Genomic DNA, 14,519 nt, shown 5'->3' on the forward strand with positions numbered 1-14,519 from the left:
AAAATGTCTTGTTTAACCAAGACTTTGACAAAAAAGGAAGACTGCCAAACTCAGAGACTGTACCAGATTTCTTCTTCTTCTCTGGACCTTCTCCACAACTGTTATATAAGATGAAATGTACGTGTCACGATATCACTGCTGTGTCAACTGTCAAACTATTTCATACAATTGTCTTGGTACGAGTTTCAGTGCAGTCTTTGATCTGACCTGACATTCAGGCTGACATTATGGTTTATAATCAAAGGTGGGAATGTGACTAATTCACAAAAGAAGAAGAAAAACTATTCACTTGTTTTCGCCCCAGTGTGATTCACATCTATATTACCTATTTTCCCAATGGACTTGAAATAGCTTTGACGTATTTATGAGCTTCCTAAATCAACTGTTAACAGAGACAAACTCATTTAGCTAAGTGCTTTAGAGTAATTACAAAAAATCTCTTGGATAACTGGGGTTGTGGATGATGGGGATAAATTATATAGCTATATAACATATATCATTTACCCCAGTCATTTATATATGTAATGTTATTTCTCCCTAATATATATATAATATATGTCACCCATGCCTTTGTCACCTTGGATTACTCTACAAGGGAACGCAGATTTAAATATTCAATAGCTGCAGCAAGTGCAGAATTCACCAGCCCAGTTATTAAGTTGTATTTCTCATGACTAGCACATATTTGATTTCACATATGTGGCTTAAAATCACAATATAAATATTGATATGTTCTAACTCAACCAGAAGATATGGGCTTGATGCAGGAATTATCAGGTGATATTCTATGGCCTGTGTAATGCAGAAGGTCATACTACATACTAGATGGTCCTTTCTGGCCTTAAATCCTATGAATATATTAACTCAGCTGTACCGATAACACTCTATACTTAGCTCCTGTAGTGTCTTCAGCAGTGCAGCAAACATCACCCTAAGCTATGTCTTGTTGAGAGTTCAAGATTTAGTGTCTTGCTTATATTGATCCTTTTTTTTTTTTCCCCCCTCACAAGGAGTAGATGGAATATCTGTAGCCTGGTTAGTTTCTATGGGAACCTTGTCTGCTGATGTAGTAACTAGATCACCACATTGGAGACAATCAATTTGTCTTTGAGGAAGGACAACGCTGAAAACAATGATCAAATAACTTTGAGTATATACTCAAGGTCATGCCTCCTTGGTGGAAAACATTGGCAGGACGGCCCCTGAGAAAAATCCTGGCCAGAAACATAGCCAGTTTGTCTTAGTACAGCTTCATGGTAGCTCATCTGGGAAATCTATTCAGAGCAGCATGAAAAATGATTTTGTGGCTTTATGGGAAAAAACACATATGTTGTCCTTGTCTCCAGTTATGGGTACAGTAGCTTTTCTTTACTGAAGAAAACAGCCAGTAGAATTCTGATGGCCTCCAAAAGTGTGTCTCTATTGATCCAGAACAAAAGATCAGGTTTGGGCTTTGTGTACATTACAAATTGCATGAGTCCAAGCCAGGAGAAAACAGGACCCTTTCCCTTTGGAAAAGTATGTGAAGTAGCTGTAGGAGAGGGGAATACTTGTGTTCTCCCATATTGTTCTGAAGATCCCTGATTGGCTATTGGCTTGTCCCAGTGTGCCATTTCAGCTGGTGGTCTGGCCAAGGATCAGTTGCACAGAACATCTCAATTAATTTTGTACGTCTGGCTCCCAAACAGAACAGAGGCCAAAACAATGCTAGAGGCCACTCAATTATCCTACAAGGGAGACAGGGGCATTCAGAATACTGGAGGTTATGCAAAGCTTTCTCTTATTTTTCTATATTTAGACCACATAGGGCCTGGCCCTGGACCTACACAGCTGCTTCTCCAGGGGAGGTTAAGAAGGATCACCGCTTCGCCATTTTCTCCCCATAAAAATGATGGTGTTTCCCCGCATTGCATGGGCTTTAATTGTCAAATGTGCCCCCAAAAGAAGCAAAATTTGTCCTCTTCCATTACAAAGTGAAAATTCTCCCCATGAACAAATCTGCAGATTCTCATGAAAATTCACAAACACATCAGTATTTGTACCATTTTGAAAAGTGAAAATTGATTCCCTTGAGCATCAGCTTTAATTATATTGTGTCCCATGATGAGCTGCAAACTACATTATACCCACACAAAGGCAAAGTGCAACTGTATTGGCAAGGTCCCTGCTAGTGGTGTTCTGGTATCCAAAAAAACCCTGCCTTCTTTTAAACTCCTTCTAAAGTTCTGCTTTTCTCTATAGTTCAAGGAAAGCGGGAGAAAATTGATAGGTTTAGCCATAGTTTATAAAATCAAGTAGCTCTACAAAATTGCCAAATCATGGAAAGACCTGGGGGAAGACTGTTTTCCATAAAACTGAACACTGAAATGTTACTTCCATCCCAGCACGCAGTGACTTTACCATAAGAGTACACTTACCTAAATCCACCAGATAAAGTTGGCCAGGACATGGCTTGCTTATTCCATCTTGATACACTGCATATACTGAAATGTTCATGTGAATTCCTTCTGTGAGGTCTCCTGAAACGAATGTTAATTTTATTTAAAATTTCTGTGCAAGTTAAAGTTAAAACTGCAGAAAATTTTAATGGGATATTTAAAGAAAGTGAAAAGAGGCCTGGTCTGACTATATGGGAGCAGGAAGTACTAAGAATGCTTAAATTCTATTCCCATCACTCAGACTGACTATCCAGCTTGGTCAGATTTTTTTTTTTTTTTTTTTTTTGGGGGGGGTGGTGAGGGTGGGAGGGTCGTGGTGGAAAACTTCGGGTTTTTTTGCAGTGAAAATTCAACTACTGAACGATACACTCTGGGCTCTCCTTTTGGAGAGGGGAAGCAGTGCATCATGGGTGTCCTTGGCACTGTGCATCATGGGAAGATGTAGTCTGGGTGGGAAGCCTAGCCCATGGAGGACAATGGAGACGTGAGGCAACTGAACAACACTTCCCATGAGGCACTGCCTGCAGCAGCATGGCCAAACCTAAATATTTTGGGGGTTTGGCTGAAATATTTCCATTTTCGGGGCTTTTAAAACTAATTAATGTATTTATATATTAATTTTTGACAAAAAATTCAAATTTTCTTGGAAACTTCTCTCTGCTTCCCCATCTCTAATGGAAGAGCACTCATTAACATTGCAGTGAAGATTAATTAGTTAATGTCTGTAAAGTGCTTTGAAGATGAAAAGCCCTGTGGATATTTGACACCACAGTGACTGGTGGTTTTAAAAAATGCTAGAAAGAGAAGCGTATTATTAAAACCTTCAGAAGGAAATTGCAGTTTAATACATATTGAATATAGCTAACTTATGTATGACAGATCTGTTCTGATACATAACACTGGAGACAATTGTGTTGTGAGAGAATTTGGGTATCAAACTTTTCACCAGTAATAAAACTATAGACCCAAATTTCCTGAACCTGTATTGCTGCAGATTTAGCAAAATGAATGCATTTGTACATATGTGCCATAGCAAATTTTATAATCTCTGTGGTGACACATGGTTTATCAGATGGAAGAATTAATTGTATGTCAGTTACAGTGAGGCTTTGTTTTCTGCACTGTACATTCCACTGTAAAGACCATATTTGTTAACAGTTTATGGAAGGGATTTTAGTTTCATATTCATTTACATGTCTTACTTGTAAAGTAACATGGCATCCAATGAGAAGGTGACTACAAAGGATGTGTTCATTTTTTATTATACAGTTGTATTTATTATGATGAAAGCAGCTACCAGTTTTCACTTGAATTTGGTTTCTCACATTTTCCTCATAATATATCAGTACAGAATCTTTTTTCCAACTAATATGGTTAACTGGAGATTCATCCTAGGCTAAATTGCTACACTGCCCAGGAATACAGATCCCATTATATGCAATTCACCAAGCCTATGACAACTGATTTTACGGGAGTAAAATGCCAATGATCACATGGAAATGTGGGGACCAGGAACACTTTGCTGACAAGATCTGCAGTCAACATAACGGAGAGACATGGTGGGGGAGGGTAATATCTTTTATTGGACCAACAGAAGTTGATGATGGTAAAAGAAACAAGCTTTTGAGCTACATCGGGCTCTTCTTCTGAAGCTTGTCTCTTTCACCAATAGAAGTTGGTCCAATAAAAGACGTTACTTCGCCCACCTTGTCTCTCTCTCATATCCTGGGATCAAGATGGTTACAATAATGCTGCATTCAGCATAATGGGACACATGCCACAATCCTTATTTTGCTGGATGCTTGACCTCAGTGGGAATTTTGCCTGAGTAAAGCCTGCAGGTTTTGTCCCCTACAATTGTTCAGCAACAATAACTGCAGAAGACAGTTGCTGCCTCACATATTACTGCCTCTGCTCCTGTATTTTCACTCTTTATAGACACATTTCCATATGTACCGCTCTTCCCTGCCCACGTATGACTTCACTACTTCCCACAATCTAGCCAAGTTTCAGGTCTTCTCCCTCTTTGTGACTTGGTCTCTCCTTTCACAGAGCATCCTACATTTAGAACAGCCTCCCAATTAATTTCCATGTTTCCTGCCCCAACCTCTTTCAGACCACGTAACTCCTCCCTCCTGCCAATCTACTACAAACATCCACCTGCTCTCCTTTGTCATATTTGTACACCTCTACCTCGATATAACACGAATTCGGATATAACATGGTAAAGCAGTGCTCCGGGGGGTGGGGGGCGCAGGGCTGCGCCCTCTGGTGGATCAAAGCAAGTTCAATATAACGCGGTAAGATTTTTTGGCTCCTGAGGACAGCGTTATATCGAGGTAGAGGTGTACTGTTAAAAGTACCAGAGACCTGGGGCTCAATTTAAATTCACAGTTCCTTTGTTTTCTTTTGTTGTATTTTGAGCTACAAGGCCTTGTGTACATCTATAGCACTATACAGAAAGTAGATAGCAAAAAGACTGTTACCATATCTTACCCTCTATATATGTAAATGTATCCTGGCTGGGGACTTTCTTCCATAAAAAATCGTGTTGCTGGTTATGCTGAGCTGCAAAAATCCATTCAACTATGAACCACAGAACTGATCTTCCAATGTATTTAGGCAGCTCCCAGTTGACAGATACTCCTCTGTGGTCATCATGGCTAATCTGCATGTTGATGGGGGATAGGAAATCTGCAAACAGAGGTAGGAGGAGTGATATGACTAAGGTGGGCTGGATCCTTCCAGTCATAGGAAGGCCCATTAAATGGCCCATTCTGCACAGGGAAACTGCCTATGCTCTGAAATAATTTAAGAAATGATCTTGAAATCAAAGAAAGAGATTTTACACAGACATTTGGAGCATTTTATATATTAAAGGCCTATTGTTGAGTTTATCGCACCTTTTCTCTCTCTGAAAATCTGTACCTGTTGCTTTTTACAAGAAACACCTCTGATTCTTCTAATAGAGAGACTCAAGAACAATCAGATTTTTCCACTTTATTTACCTAATGCACTTTCTATTTAGTCATTTTCACTATATAATCCCTTTCACCTGCAGTGTCTGTGGGACTTTCCCCCGTTGCTGAATGCAAGAAACATTTTAGAAAACAGGAAAATGTGGTTGTGGAAAACCACAGTCATTGGCCTGGGGAATCTGAGGTAGATGTAGACCCTGAAACTACTTCTAATTCCCTGTTGTTGTTGTTTGTTTTAAATGACAAGATGTAAAGGTGAAACTGTGCCTTTATTGGAAATGAAAGGGGTTATTTTCACTAAGGTCCTGTGAACATAGGGAAATTGCCCACGTTCTGAGACTGCTTTCAAGACCTTATTAAGCAGCACAGTTGTGTCAGCTGGTGCCAGCCAATGCAGACAGCCCAAAACTTATTTTTAAAGCTATTGTTGAACAATGTCAGAGAGGAACATTTGAAATATATGGCTGCTTATTTATTGTCTCCAGGGCACACTGTCTGGCATCTTCTGGAGAGCACTAAGTTCATTTATAAAAAGAAGTGGGTAGGAGCAGAATTTCCAGAGGGTTTTCTTCAATTTAAAGCAATAAACAGAAGATTTTTTTTTCTTTCCAGTTCTGACAAAACCAGATTTCAGTTAAAGCTAATGATGATGTGTGCATAATCTTACCGTTAAAATTACTGTGCTCTTGGGTCACTGTTATACTGGCTGGCATGGAACTTCCCTTTGAATTATATGCAGTCACATGGATGGTGCGCATTGCTGGGGAAACCAGAACTTTGCATTGTGTGTCTGATGTGTTACATAAGTTAACCATTTCTCCCCGGCTTTCATGGAACACAGTATAACCCAGAATTCTTCCTCTGGCATCTTTTGGAGCGAGAGGCTGAAAACAATGAAAAAATAAATGCCCTTATAGAACAGTGTGTTATTTGCTGCCACTGGGGAACACATTCCTCGGTTCACCATCCCCACGCATAGTGCTCCGCATGAAATTGTAACGATGTGCCAAGAGTATTGTTAACTGACAGAGGATCTCAAAGGACTGGAGTGAGACTCATCAATTTAGCATGCAGAATACTCTGGAACAATTTTTCCTAAAGGAATAGGTACAAACAAATTTTGCCTTAAGTTTATTCAGGCATGTCATCGTCTTTGTCCTCTTTCTTCCCTCAAAAAAACTGGCTGGTTACTGCTTGTACAAGAAAAACATCACTTTTCCTTGTAGCTTTGAGCTCCCATATAACCAGGATGTAGAACACTCCCAGATGAGCCACAAAACTAAAATCTCTTCCCTCCCCTTCTTCCTGAGCCCATAACTGTGCAGGGGAGCCACCCTCACCCCCCTTATGGGGTATCAGGATCCAAGGGTGTCTCTCCTCTTCTCCTCCCTCCCCCACACCATGTGGGCTTGGGAGAAAGATGCAAAGACCAGCAAGCCAGAGGGGCAGAAGCAGCCAAAGCAGGGACCTTAGTCCTTTTTGGAGAACTTTCTACCATTTCAACAGGACTTTCTCTGCCCTTTGGTGACTGACTGCTTACTACAACCATCACCCTCTCCCTCCCTCATAGGGTATGTCTATACTGCAATTAGACACCCACAGCTGGCAGGGGCGGCGAGTTGTATGGGCCCGTGGTGCCTGTGCTCCAGGAATATTCAGGGCCCGGGGGCCCGGCATCACCAATGTTCAGGGATGGGTCTCTCCCCCGGCCCCACCTGCTGCCCCTGCACACCTCCCCCGAAGCGTCTCCCAGCCCCACCTACTGCCTCCAGGCGATTTAAAAGGGCTCCCTGGCCGCCACCACCAGCAGTGCAGCAAGGCTAAGGCGGCTTCCTGCCCAGCCTCACTCCGCGCCACTCCCGGAAGTGGTCAGAACGGTCCTACAGCCCCAAGGGGTGTGTGTCTCCGCACGCTGCCCCCCCCCCGAGCGCTGACTCCGCAGCTCCCATTGGCTGGGAACTGTGGCCAATGGGAGCTGCAGGGGTGCTGCCTGTGGGCAGCGGCGTGCGGAGACCCCACGGCTGCCCCGCCTAGGAGCCACTGCCAGAGGGGTATGTGGGTTGCTTTCGGGAGCTGCCCGAGGTAAGTGCCACACCCCTCACCCTCTCCCGCACCCCAACCTCCTGCCCCAGCCCAAAGCCCACACCCAAATTGTCTCCCAGAGCCTGCACCCCTCACCCCCTCCCACAGCCCAAACCACTGCCCCAGCCCAGAGCCTGCACCCCAAACCCCCTCTTGCAACCAAACTCCTTCCCAGAGCCTGCACCCCTCACCCCTCCCACACCCCAACTCCCTGCCCCAGCCCAGAGCCCTCACCCAGCACCCAAGCTCCCTCCCAGAGCCTGCACCCCTCACCCCCTCCCACACCCCAAACCCCTGCCCCATCCCAGAGCCTGCACCCAAACTCCCTCCCAGAGCCTTAGGCAGGTGGGTGGGGGTGGGAGGGAGACTTGGACCTGTTCTGGGCACCACCAAAAATTATACAAACCTGCCGCCCCGACAGCTGGCCCGGGCTGGCTGACTTGGGCTTGGGCTGTTTCATTGCAGTGTCAGCGTCTGGGCTCAGGGTGGGGCCTGGGCTCTAGGACCCTGTGGTCTACACTGCAATGAAACAGCCCCACAGCCCAAGCTAGCTGGCAGTGTAGACGACTACCAATAGTCTCTTCATCCCAGCTTCACTCCTCTTACCTTCTTCTCCCTCTCCCTGTCTGTCAGTGTCCCCTCTCCCTTCTACTTCGCTGATATCCTAACCCTCCTCCCCCAGAAAAGTAGGGGCATTAACATGCTGTTTGCTGCCATCACACTGCTCCTGCTGCTGATGTATTCTGCCCCTACCCCACCCTGTGTCTCTTTTGTCTATTTAGATTGTACGCTCTTCAGGACAGGGACTGGTTTTTTTGTTCTGCGTCCATACAACACCTAGGGCAACAGGGTCCTGGCCCATGACTGGGGCTCTTAGATGCAACAGTAATATAGTTGATAATAATAATAAATGGTATTTTAGAATCCCATGTGGCTTGAAAAAGAACATGGCATTACCTTTATCAAGACCATCACTTCTTGGCTACCGTTCGTGTATACTGGACCCATAACCCTCCACACATCCAGGATTTTAGAAGGTGCTGCAATCAAAAGAAGTACAGTAACTGAATCGGTGACTTCTGGTATTAATATTTAAATGAACAAGGTAATGGCCATGATTTGGTATGTGACTTAGTTCAGTATTAAAATCAAATGAAATGGCGTCAGTAAGTATTTTCAAAGCACCCCCTTGGGGGCATTCTGAGACACAGGCTCTGGCAGATACGTTTCTATAAACTTTCTAATAATAATTAAGAACTGAGCTGCCTTTAGTTTAGCTCCTTAAGACAGCAGGGAAGGAGTTGATGATGCCTGCCTGGTCTCAGAGACCTGCTGGTACATAGCTCTGCCACTATACAAAGGGAAACAACCAAACTCAGTAGAGTTATTTCTTATTACACCTCTACCTCGATATAACGCTGTCCTCGGGAGCCAAAAAATCTTACCGCGTTATACGTGAAACCGCGTTATATTGAACTTGCTTTGATCCACTGGCGTGTGCAGCCCCCCCCCCCCCCCGGAGCACTGCTTCACTGCGTTATAACTGAATTCGTGTTATATCGGGTCGCGTTATATCGAGGTAGAGGTGTACTATTCTTTCCATTGGTAGTTTGTTCTAGTGATTAATCACCATCATTGTTTAAAATCTGTGCCTAATTTCTTATTTGTCTGACTTCAGTTTCCCACCATTGGTTCTTGTTTAGCCTTTCTCCACTAAATTAAAGTATTCTCTCCTCGTTAAAGAATGTTGTCATCACAAAGTACTTGTAGGCTGTAATCAAGTCACTTCTCACTCTTTTTGATAAGCTAAACAGTTTGAGATTATCCAGACCTTGCATCATTTCTGTGGCTCTCTTCTGTATCCTCTCCAATTTTTCAACATCTTGGTTAAAATGTGGACACCAGAACTGTACACAATATTCCAGTACCAGACTCACCAATGCCATATACAGAGGTAAAATTGCCTCCTTATTCTTACTCATACTTACAGATCCAGGGATCACATTAGCCCTTTTTGCCATGTTATCGCACTGGGAGCTCATGTTCAGTTGTTTTGTCCCCTAAATCCTTCTCAGAGTCACTGCTTTCTAGGATACAGCCCCCCATTCGGTTGGTGTGGCTTGCATTCCTTGTTCCTAGATGTGTATTGTAACTTTGCACTTGACTACCTTAAAATGCATTTTCTTTGAATGGGCCTGTGATGGGGTGTCTACCCCACACAGGACTGGAAGGTGTTCAGATGGCCAGACAGGCCAATTAACTCCACGGACTGCACCTGGAGGAGGAGCCAGGGAGCAGGGGATTGACTGGGAACAGACGCTGGGCAGGAATAGGTGGGACTTCCATAAAGCCTGGGAGCATACAGCAGAAGGGGGACCAGAGGGAAGAAGTCTCCAGTTGCTCCCTGGGAGAAGGGAGGTGTGTCTGGGGCTAGAGACAAGTAGCATAGTTACTCCCTGGGAAGAGGGCTGTGGCGTGGCAAGCCCAGAGAAGGGGGGAGAGCCAGAGAGGTAGGCAAGGCTCAGGGCAAAGAGCAGTGAGGTATGGGGTAGGTCAAACCTTGGCTGCTGCTGAGAAGGCCCTTGAGCCAGAACCTGGAGTAGAGGATGGACCCGGGTCCCCCTACCAGCCTCTGACAAAGTGGCACCGGTGGGGCAGTGAGCAGGAAGACTGCCTGAGCCAATTTGCCAAGAGGGACTTTAATAGTCTGGAAGGTGGGAACATGTTTGGTGACCCAGATGGAGGGCCGAGTCACAAAGAGGAGGCTAGTATCAGAGGGGTAGCTGTGTTAGTCGGTATCCACCAAAACAATGAGAAGTCCGGTGGCACCTTAAAGCAGGGCTTTGGAGCGGAGCCTGGAGCTGGAGCGCGGAGCAGCTCCGGAGCAGTGGAGCTGCAGGTTTTTGCCTGGAGCTGGAGCGGAGCCGGAGCACAGCTCCAAAGCCCTGCCTTAAAGACTAACAGATTTATTTGGTCATAAAACTACAATACCCACCTGGGGAAGTGAGGAAACAGATTGACAGAGCGAGACGGGTACCCAGAAGTCACCAACTACAGGACAGGCCCAACAAGGAAAATAACTGAACACCACTGGCCATCATGTACAGCCCCCAGCTAAAACCTCTCCAGCGCATCATCAACGATCTACAATCTATCCTGGAAAACGATCCCTCACTCTCACAGACCTGGGGAGACAGGCCAGTCCTCGCTTACAGACAGCCCCCAAACCTGAAGCAAATACTCACCAGCAACTACACACCACACCACAGAAACACTAACCCAGGAACCAATCCCTGTAACAAACCCCATTGCCTACTCTGTCCCCATATTTACTCCAGTGACACTATCATAGGACCCAACCACATCAGCCACACCATCAGGGTCTCGTTCACCTGCACGTCTACTAATGTTATATATGCCATCATGTGCCAGCAATGCCCCTCTGCCATGTACATTGGCCAAACCGGAGTCTCCACATAAAAGAATAAATGGACACAAATCAGACATCGGGAATGGTAATATACAAAAGCCAGTAGGAGAACACTTCAATTTCCCTGGACATTCAATAACAGATTTAAAAGTAGCCATTTAAAAGAGCGGCGAACAGCAGAGGCTAACAGAGGGAGTTTGCCTGGGATCTGTCCGAGAGGAGGTACGCTAAGTGCTGCATTAGGGGGGCTGTGTTGGTGAGTATCTGAGTGTCTGTTGCTGGGACAGTTTGTCAGTTTGACCGTGTGCTTGATTGCTTGCTTGTTTGTTTGAAAAGTGTGAATTGGGAGTGCTTTGTTCCAGGTGGGCCTTGAGTGGGCCTGACTGGTATATAAGGTCAGTCAGCAGCGAACCAGCTGAGCGGCGAACAGCAGAGGCTAACAGAGGGAGTTCGCCTGGGGAGAGCTCACTGAGGCTTTCATCTGCAGGTTTCTCTGAGTAGTTCCTGCATCAGCTGAGGAAGCTCTTAAGAGGAAGGTGATATGGAAGGTGAGCGATCAGCTGTTGTAACCTGCACAGGTTGTGCCATGTTTGTCTTTCTTCCACAGGACAGAAATGACTTTGTCTGTACAAAGTGCAAGCTGGTCTCCATATTGGAAGAGAAGGTTCGAGGTCTGGAGAAACGAGTATCGACTCTGCGTTGCATAAGGGAAAATGAAGATTTCCTGGACAGACGTCAGGAGATGCTTCTACGGCCACAATGTTCTGAAGATTCAGAGCAGGCGCAGCAGGGACAGAAGGATGGTGAAGAAGTTTGGCAGCATGTGACCGCCAGAAGGAGAAAGAGGAGCGTCCATGTACCAGCAAAGGAGATACAGGTGAGCAATCGTTTCCATGTTCTCTCTACAGGTACTAATGCAGAGAGTGGACTAGATGACCCATCTGAGGGAAGGGAGCAGAAGGAGACTCCACCGATTGGCAGGCAAAAGATGCACTGTCCTAGGGATGGGGGTTCCACGACCACCACTACCAAGAGGAGGAGGAGGGTGGTGGTGGTCGGGGACTCCCTCCTCAGGGGGACTGAGTCCTCTATCTGCCGCCCCGACCGGGAAAACCGAGAGGTCTGCTGCTTGCTAGGAGCTAGGATACACGATGTGACGGAGAGACTGCCGAGACTCATCAAGCCCTCGGATTGCTACCCCTTCCTGCTTCTCCACGTGGGCACCAATGATACTGCCAAGAATCACCTTGAGCGGATCACTGCAGACTACGTGGCTCTGGGAAGAAGGATAAAGGAGTTTGAGGCGCAAGTGGTGTTCTCGTCCATCCTCCCTGTGCAAGGAAAAGGTCTGGGTAGAGACCGTCGAATCGTGGAAGTCAACGAATGGCTACGCAGGTGGTGTCGGAGAGAAGGCTTTGGATTCTTCGACCATGGGATGGTGTTCCAAGAAGGAGGAGTGCTGGGCAGGGACGGGCTCCACCTAACGAAGAGAGGGAAGAGCATCTTCGCAAGCAGGCTGGCTAACCTAGTGAGGAGGGCTTTAAACTAGGTTCACCGGGGGAAGGAGACCAAAGCCCTGAGGTAAGTGGGGAAATGGGATCCTGGGAGGAAGCACAAGCAGGAGAGCGCAAGAGGGGAGGACTCCTGTCTCATACTGAGAAAGAGGGACGATCGATGAGTTATCTTAAGTGCCTATACACAAATGCAAGAAGCCTGGGAAACAAGCAGGGAGAACTGGAAGTCCTGGCACAGTCAGGGAACTATGATGCGATTGGAATAACAGAGACTTGGTGGGATAACTCACATGACTGGAGTACTGTCATGGATGGATATAAACTGTTCAGGAAGGACAGGCAGGGCAGAAAAGGTGGGGGAGTTGCGTTGTATGTAAGAGAGGAGTATGACTGCTCAGAGCTCTGGTATGAAACTGCAGAAAAACCTGAGAGTCTCTGGATAAAGTTGAGAAGTGTGAGCAACAAGGGTGATGTCGTGGTCGGAGTCTGCTATAGACCACCAGACCAGGGGGATGAGGTGGACGAGGCTTTCTTCTGGCAACTAGCAGAAGTTGCTAGATCGCAGGCCCTGGTTCTCATGGGAGACTTTAATCACCCTGATATCTGCTGGGAGAGCAATACAGCGGTGCACAGACAATCCAGGAAGTTTTTGGAAAGTGTAGGGGACAATTTCCTGGTGCAAGTGCTGGAGGAACCAACTAGGGGCAGAACTTTTCTTGACCTGCTGCTCACAAACAGGGAAGAATTAGTAGGGGAAGCAAAAGTGGATGGGAACCTGGGAGGCAGTGACCATGAGATGGTCGAGTTCAGGATCCTGACACAAGGAAGAAAGGAGAGCAGCAGAATACGGACCCTGGACTTCAGAAAAGCAGACTTTGACTCCCTCAGGGAACAGATGGGCAGGATCCCCTGGGAGAATAACATGAAGGGCAAAGAGGTCCAGGAGAGCTGGCTGTATTTTAAAGAATCCTTATTGCGGTTGCAGGAACAAACCATCCCGATGTGTAGAAAGAATAGTAAATATGGCAGGCGACCAGCTTGGCTAAACAGTGAAATCCTTGCTGATCTTAAACGCAAAAAAGAAGCTTACAAGAAGTGGAAGATTGGACAAATGACCAGGGAGGAGTATAAAAATATTGCTCAGGCATGCAGGAGTGAAATCAGGAAGGCCAAATCACACTTGGAGTTGCAGCTAGCAAGAGATGTTAAGAGTAACAAGAAGGGTTTCTTCAGGTATGTTAGCAACAAGAAGAAAGTCAATGAAAGTGTGGGCCCCTTACTGAATGAGGGAGGCAACCTAGTGATCGAGGATGTGGAAAAAGCTAATGTACTCAATGATTTTTTTGCCTCTGTCTTCATGAACAAGGTCAGCTCCCAGACTGCTGCACTGGGCAGCACAGTATGGGGAGAAGGTGACCAGCCCTCTGTGGAGAAAGAAGTGGTTCGGGACTATTTAGAAAAACTGGATGTGCACAAGTCCATGGGGCCGGATGCGCTGCATCCGAGGGTGCTAAAGGAGTTGGCGGATGAGATTGCAGAGCCATTAGCCGCCATTTTTGAAAACTCATGGCGATCGGGGGAGGTCCCAGATGACTGGAAAAAGGCTAATGTAGTGCCCATCTTTAAAAAAGGGAAGAAGGAGGATCAGGGGAACTACAGGCCAGTCAGCCTCACCTCAGTCCTGGAAAAATCATGGAGCAGGTCCTCAAGGAATCAATTATGAAACACTTAGAGGAGAGGAAAGTGATCAGGAACAGTCAGCATGGATTCACCAAGGGGAAGTCGTGCCTGACTAACCTAATTGCCTTCTATGATGAGGGGCTCTGTGGATGAGGGGAAAGCAGTGGATGTATTATTCCTTGACTTTAGCAAAGCTTTTGATACGGTCTCCCACAGTATTCTTGCCGCCAAGTTAAAGAAGTATGGGCTGGATGAATGGACTGTAAGGTGGATAGAAAGCTGGCTAGATCATCAGGCTCAACGGGTAGTGATCAATGGCTCCATGTCTAGTTGGCAGCCGGTTTCGAGCGGAGTGCCCCAGGGGTCGGTCCTGGGGCCAGTTTTGTTTAATGTCTTT

The 14,519-nt window shown here is 46.0% G+C and overlaps 1 protein-coding gene across 1 annotated transcript in view; it reads right to left on the minus strand.

Annotated features, from left to right (window-relative positions):
- Positions 1 to 14,519, minus strand: part of LOC113407369 (interleukin-23 receptor-like) — a 61,556-nt gene that overhangs the window by 8,665 nt on the left and 38,372 nt on the right. The window contains 4 exon segments of the mRNA XM_029912390.1: positions 2,418 to 2,519; positions 4,935 to 5,132; positions 6,084 to 6,300; positions 8,456 to 8,538. Coding sequence (XP_029768250.1) covers positions 2,418 to 2,519; positions 4,935 to 5,132; positions 6,084 to 6,300; positions 8,456 to 8,538 — 600 coding nt within the window.

Source organism: Terrapene carolina, unplaced genomic scaffold (assembly GCF_002925995.2).
Source record: "Terrapene carolina triunguis isolate 2854851 unplaced genomic scaffold, T_m_triunguis-2.0 Scaffold211, whole genome shotgun sequence".
NCBI lineage: Eukaryota > Metazoa > Chordata > Testudines > Emydidae > Terrapene > Terrapene triunguis.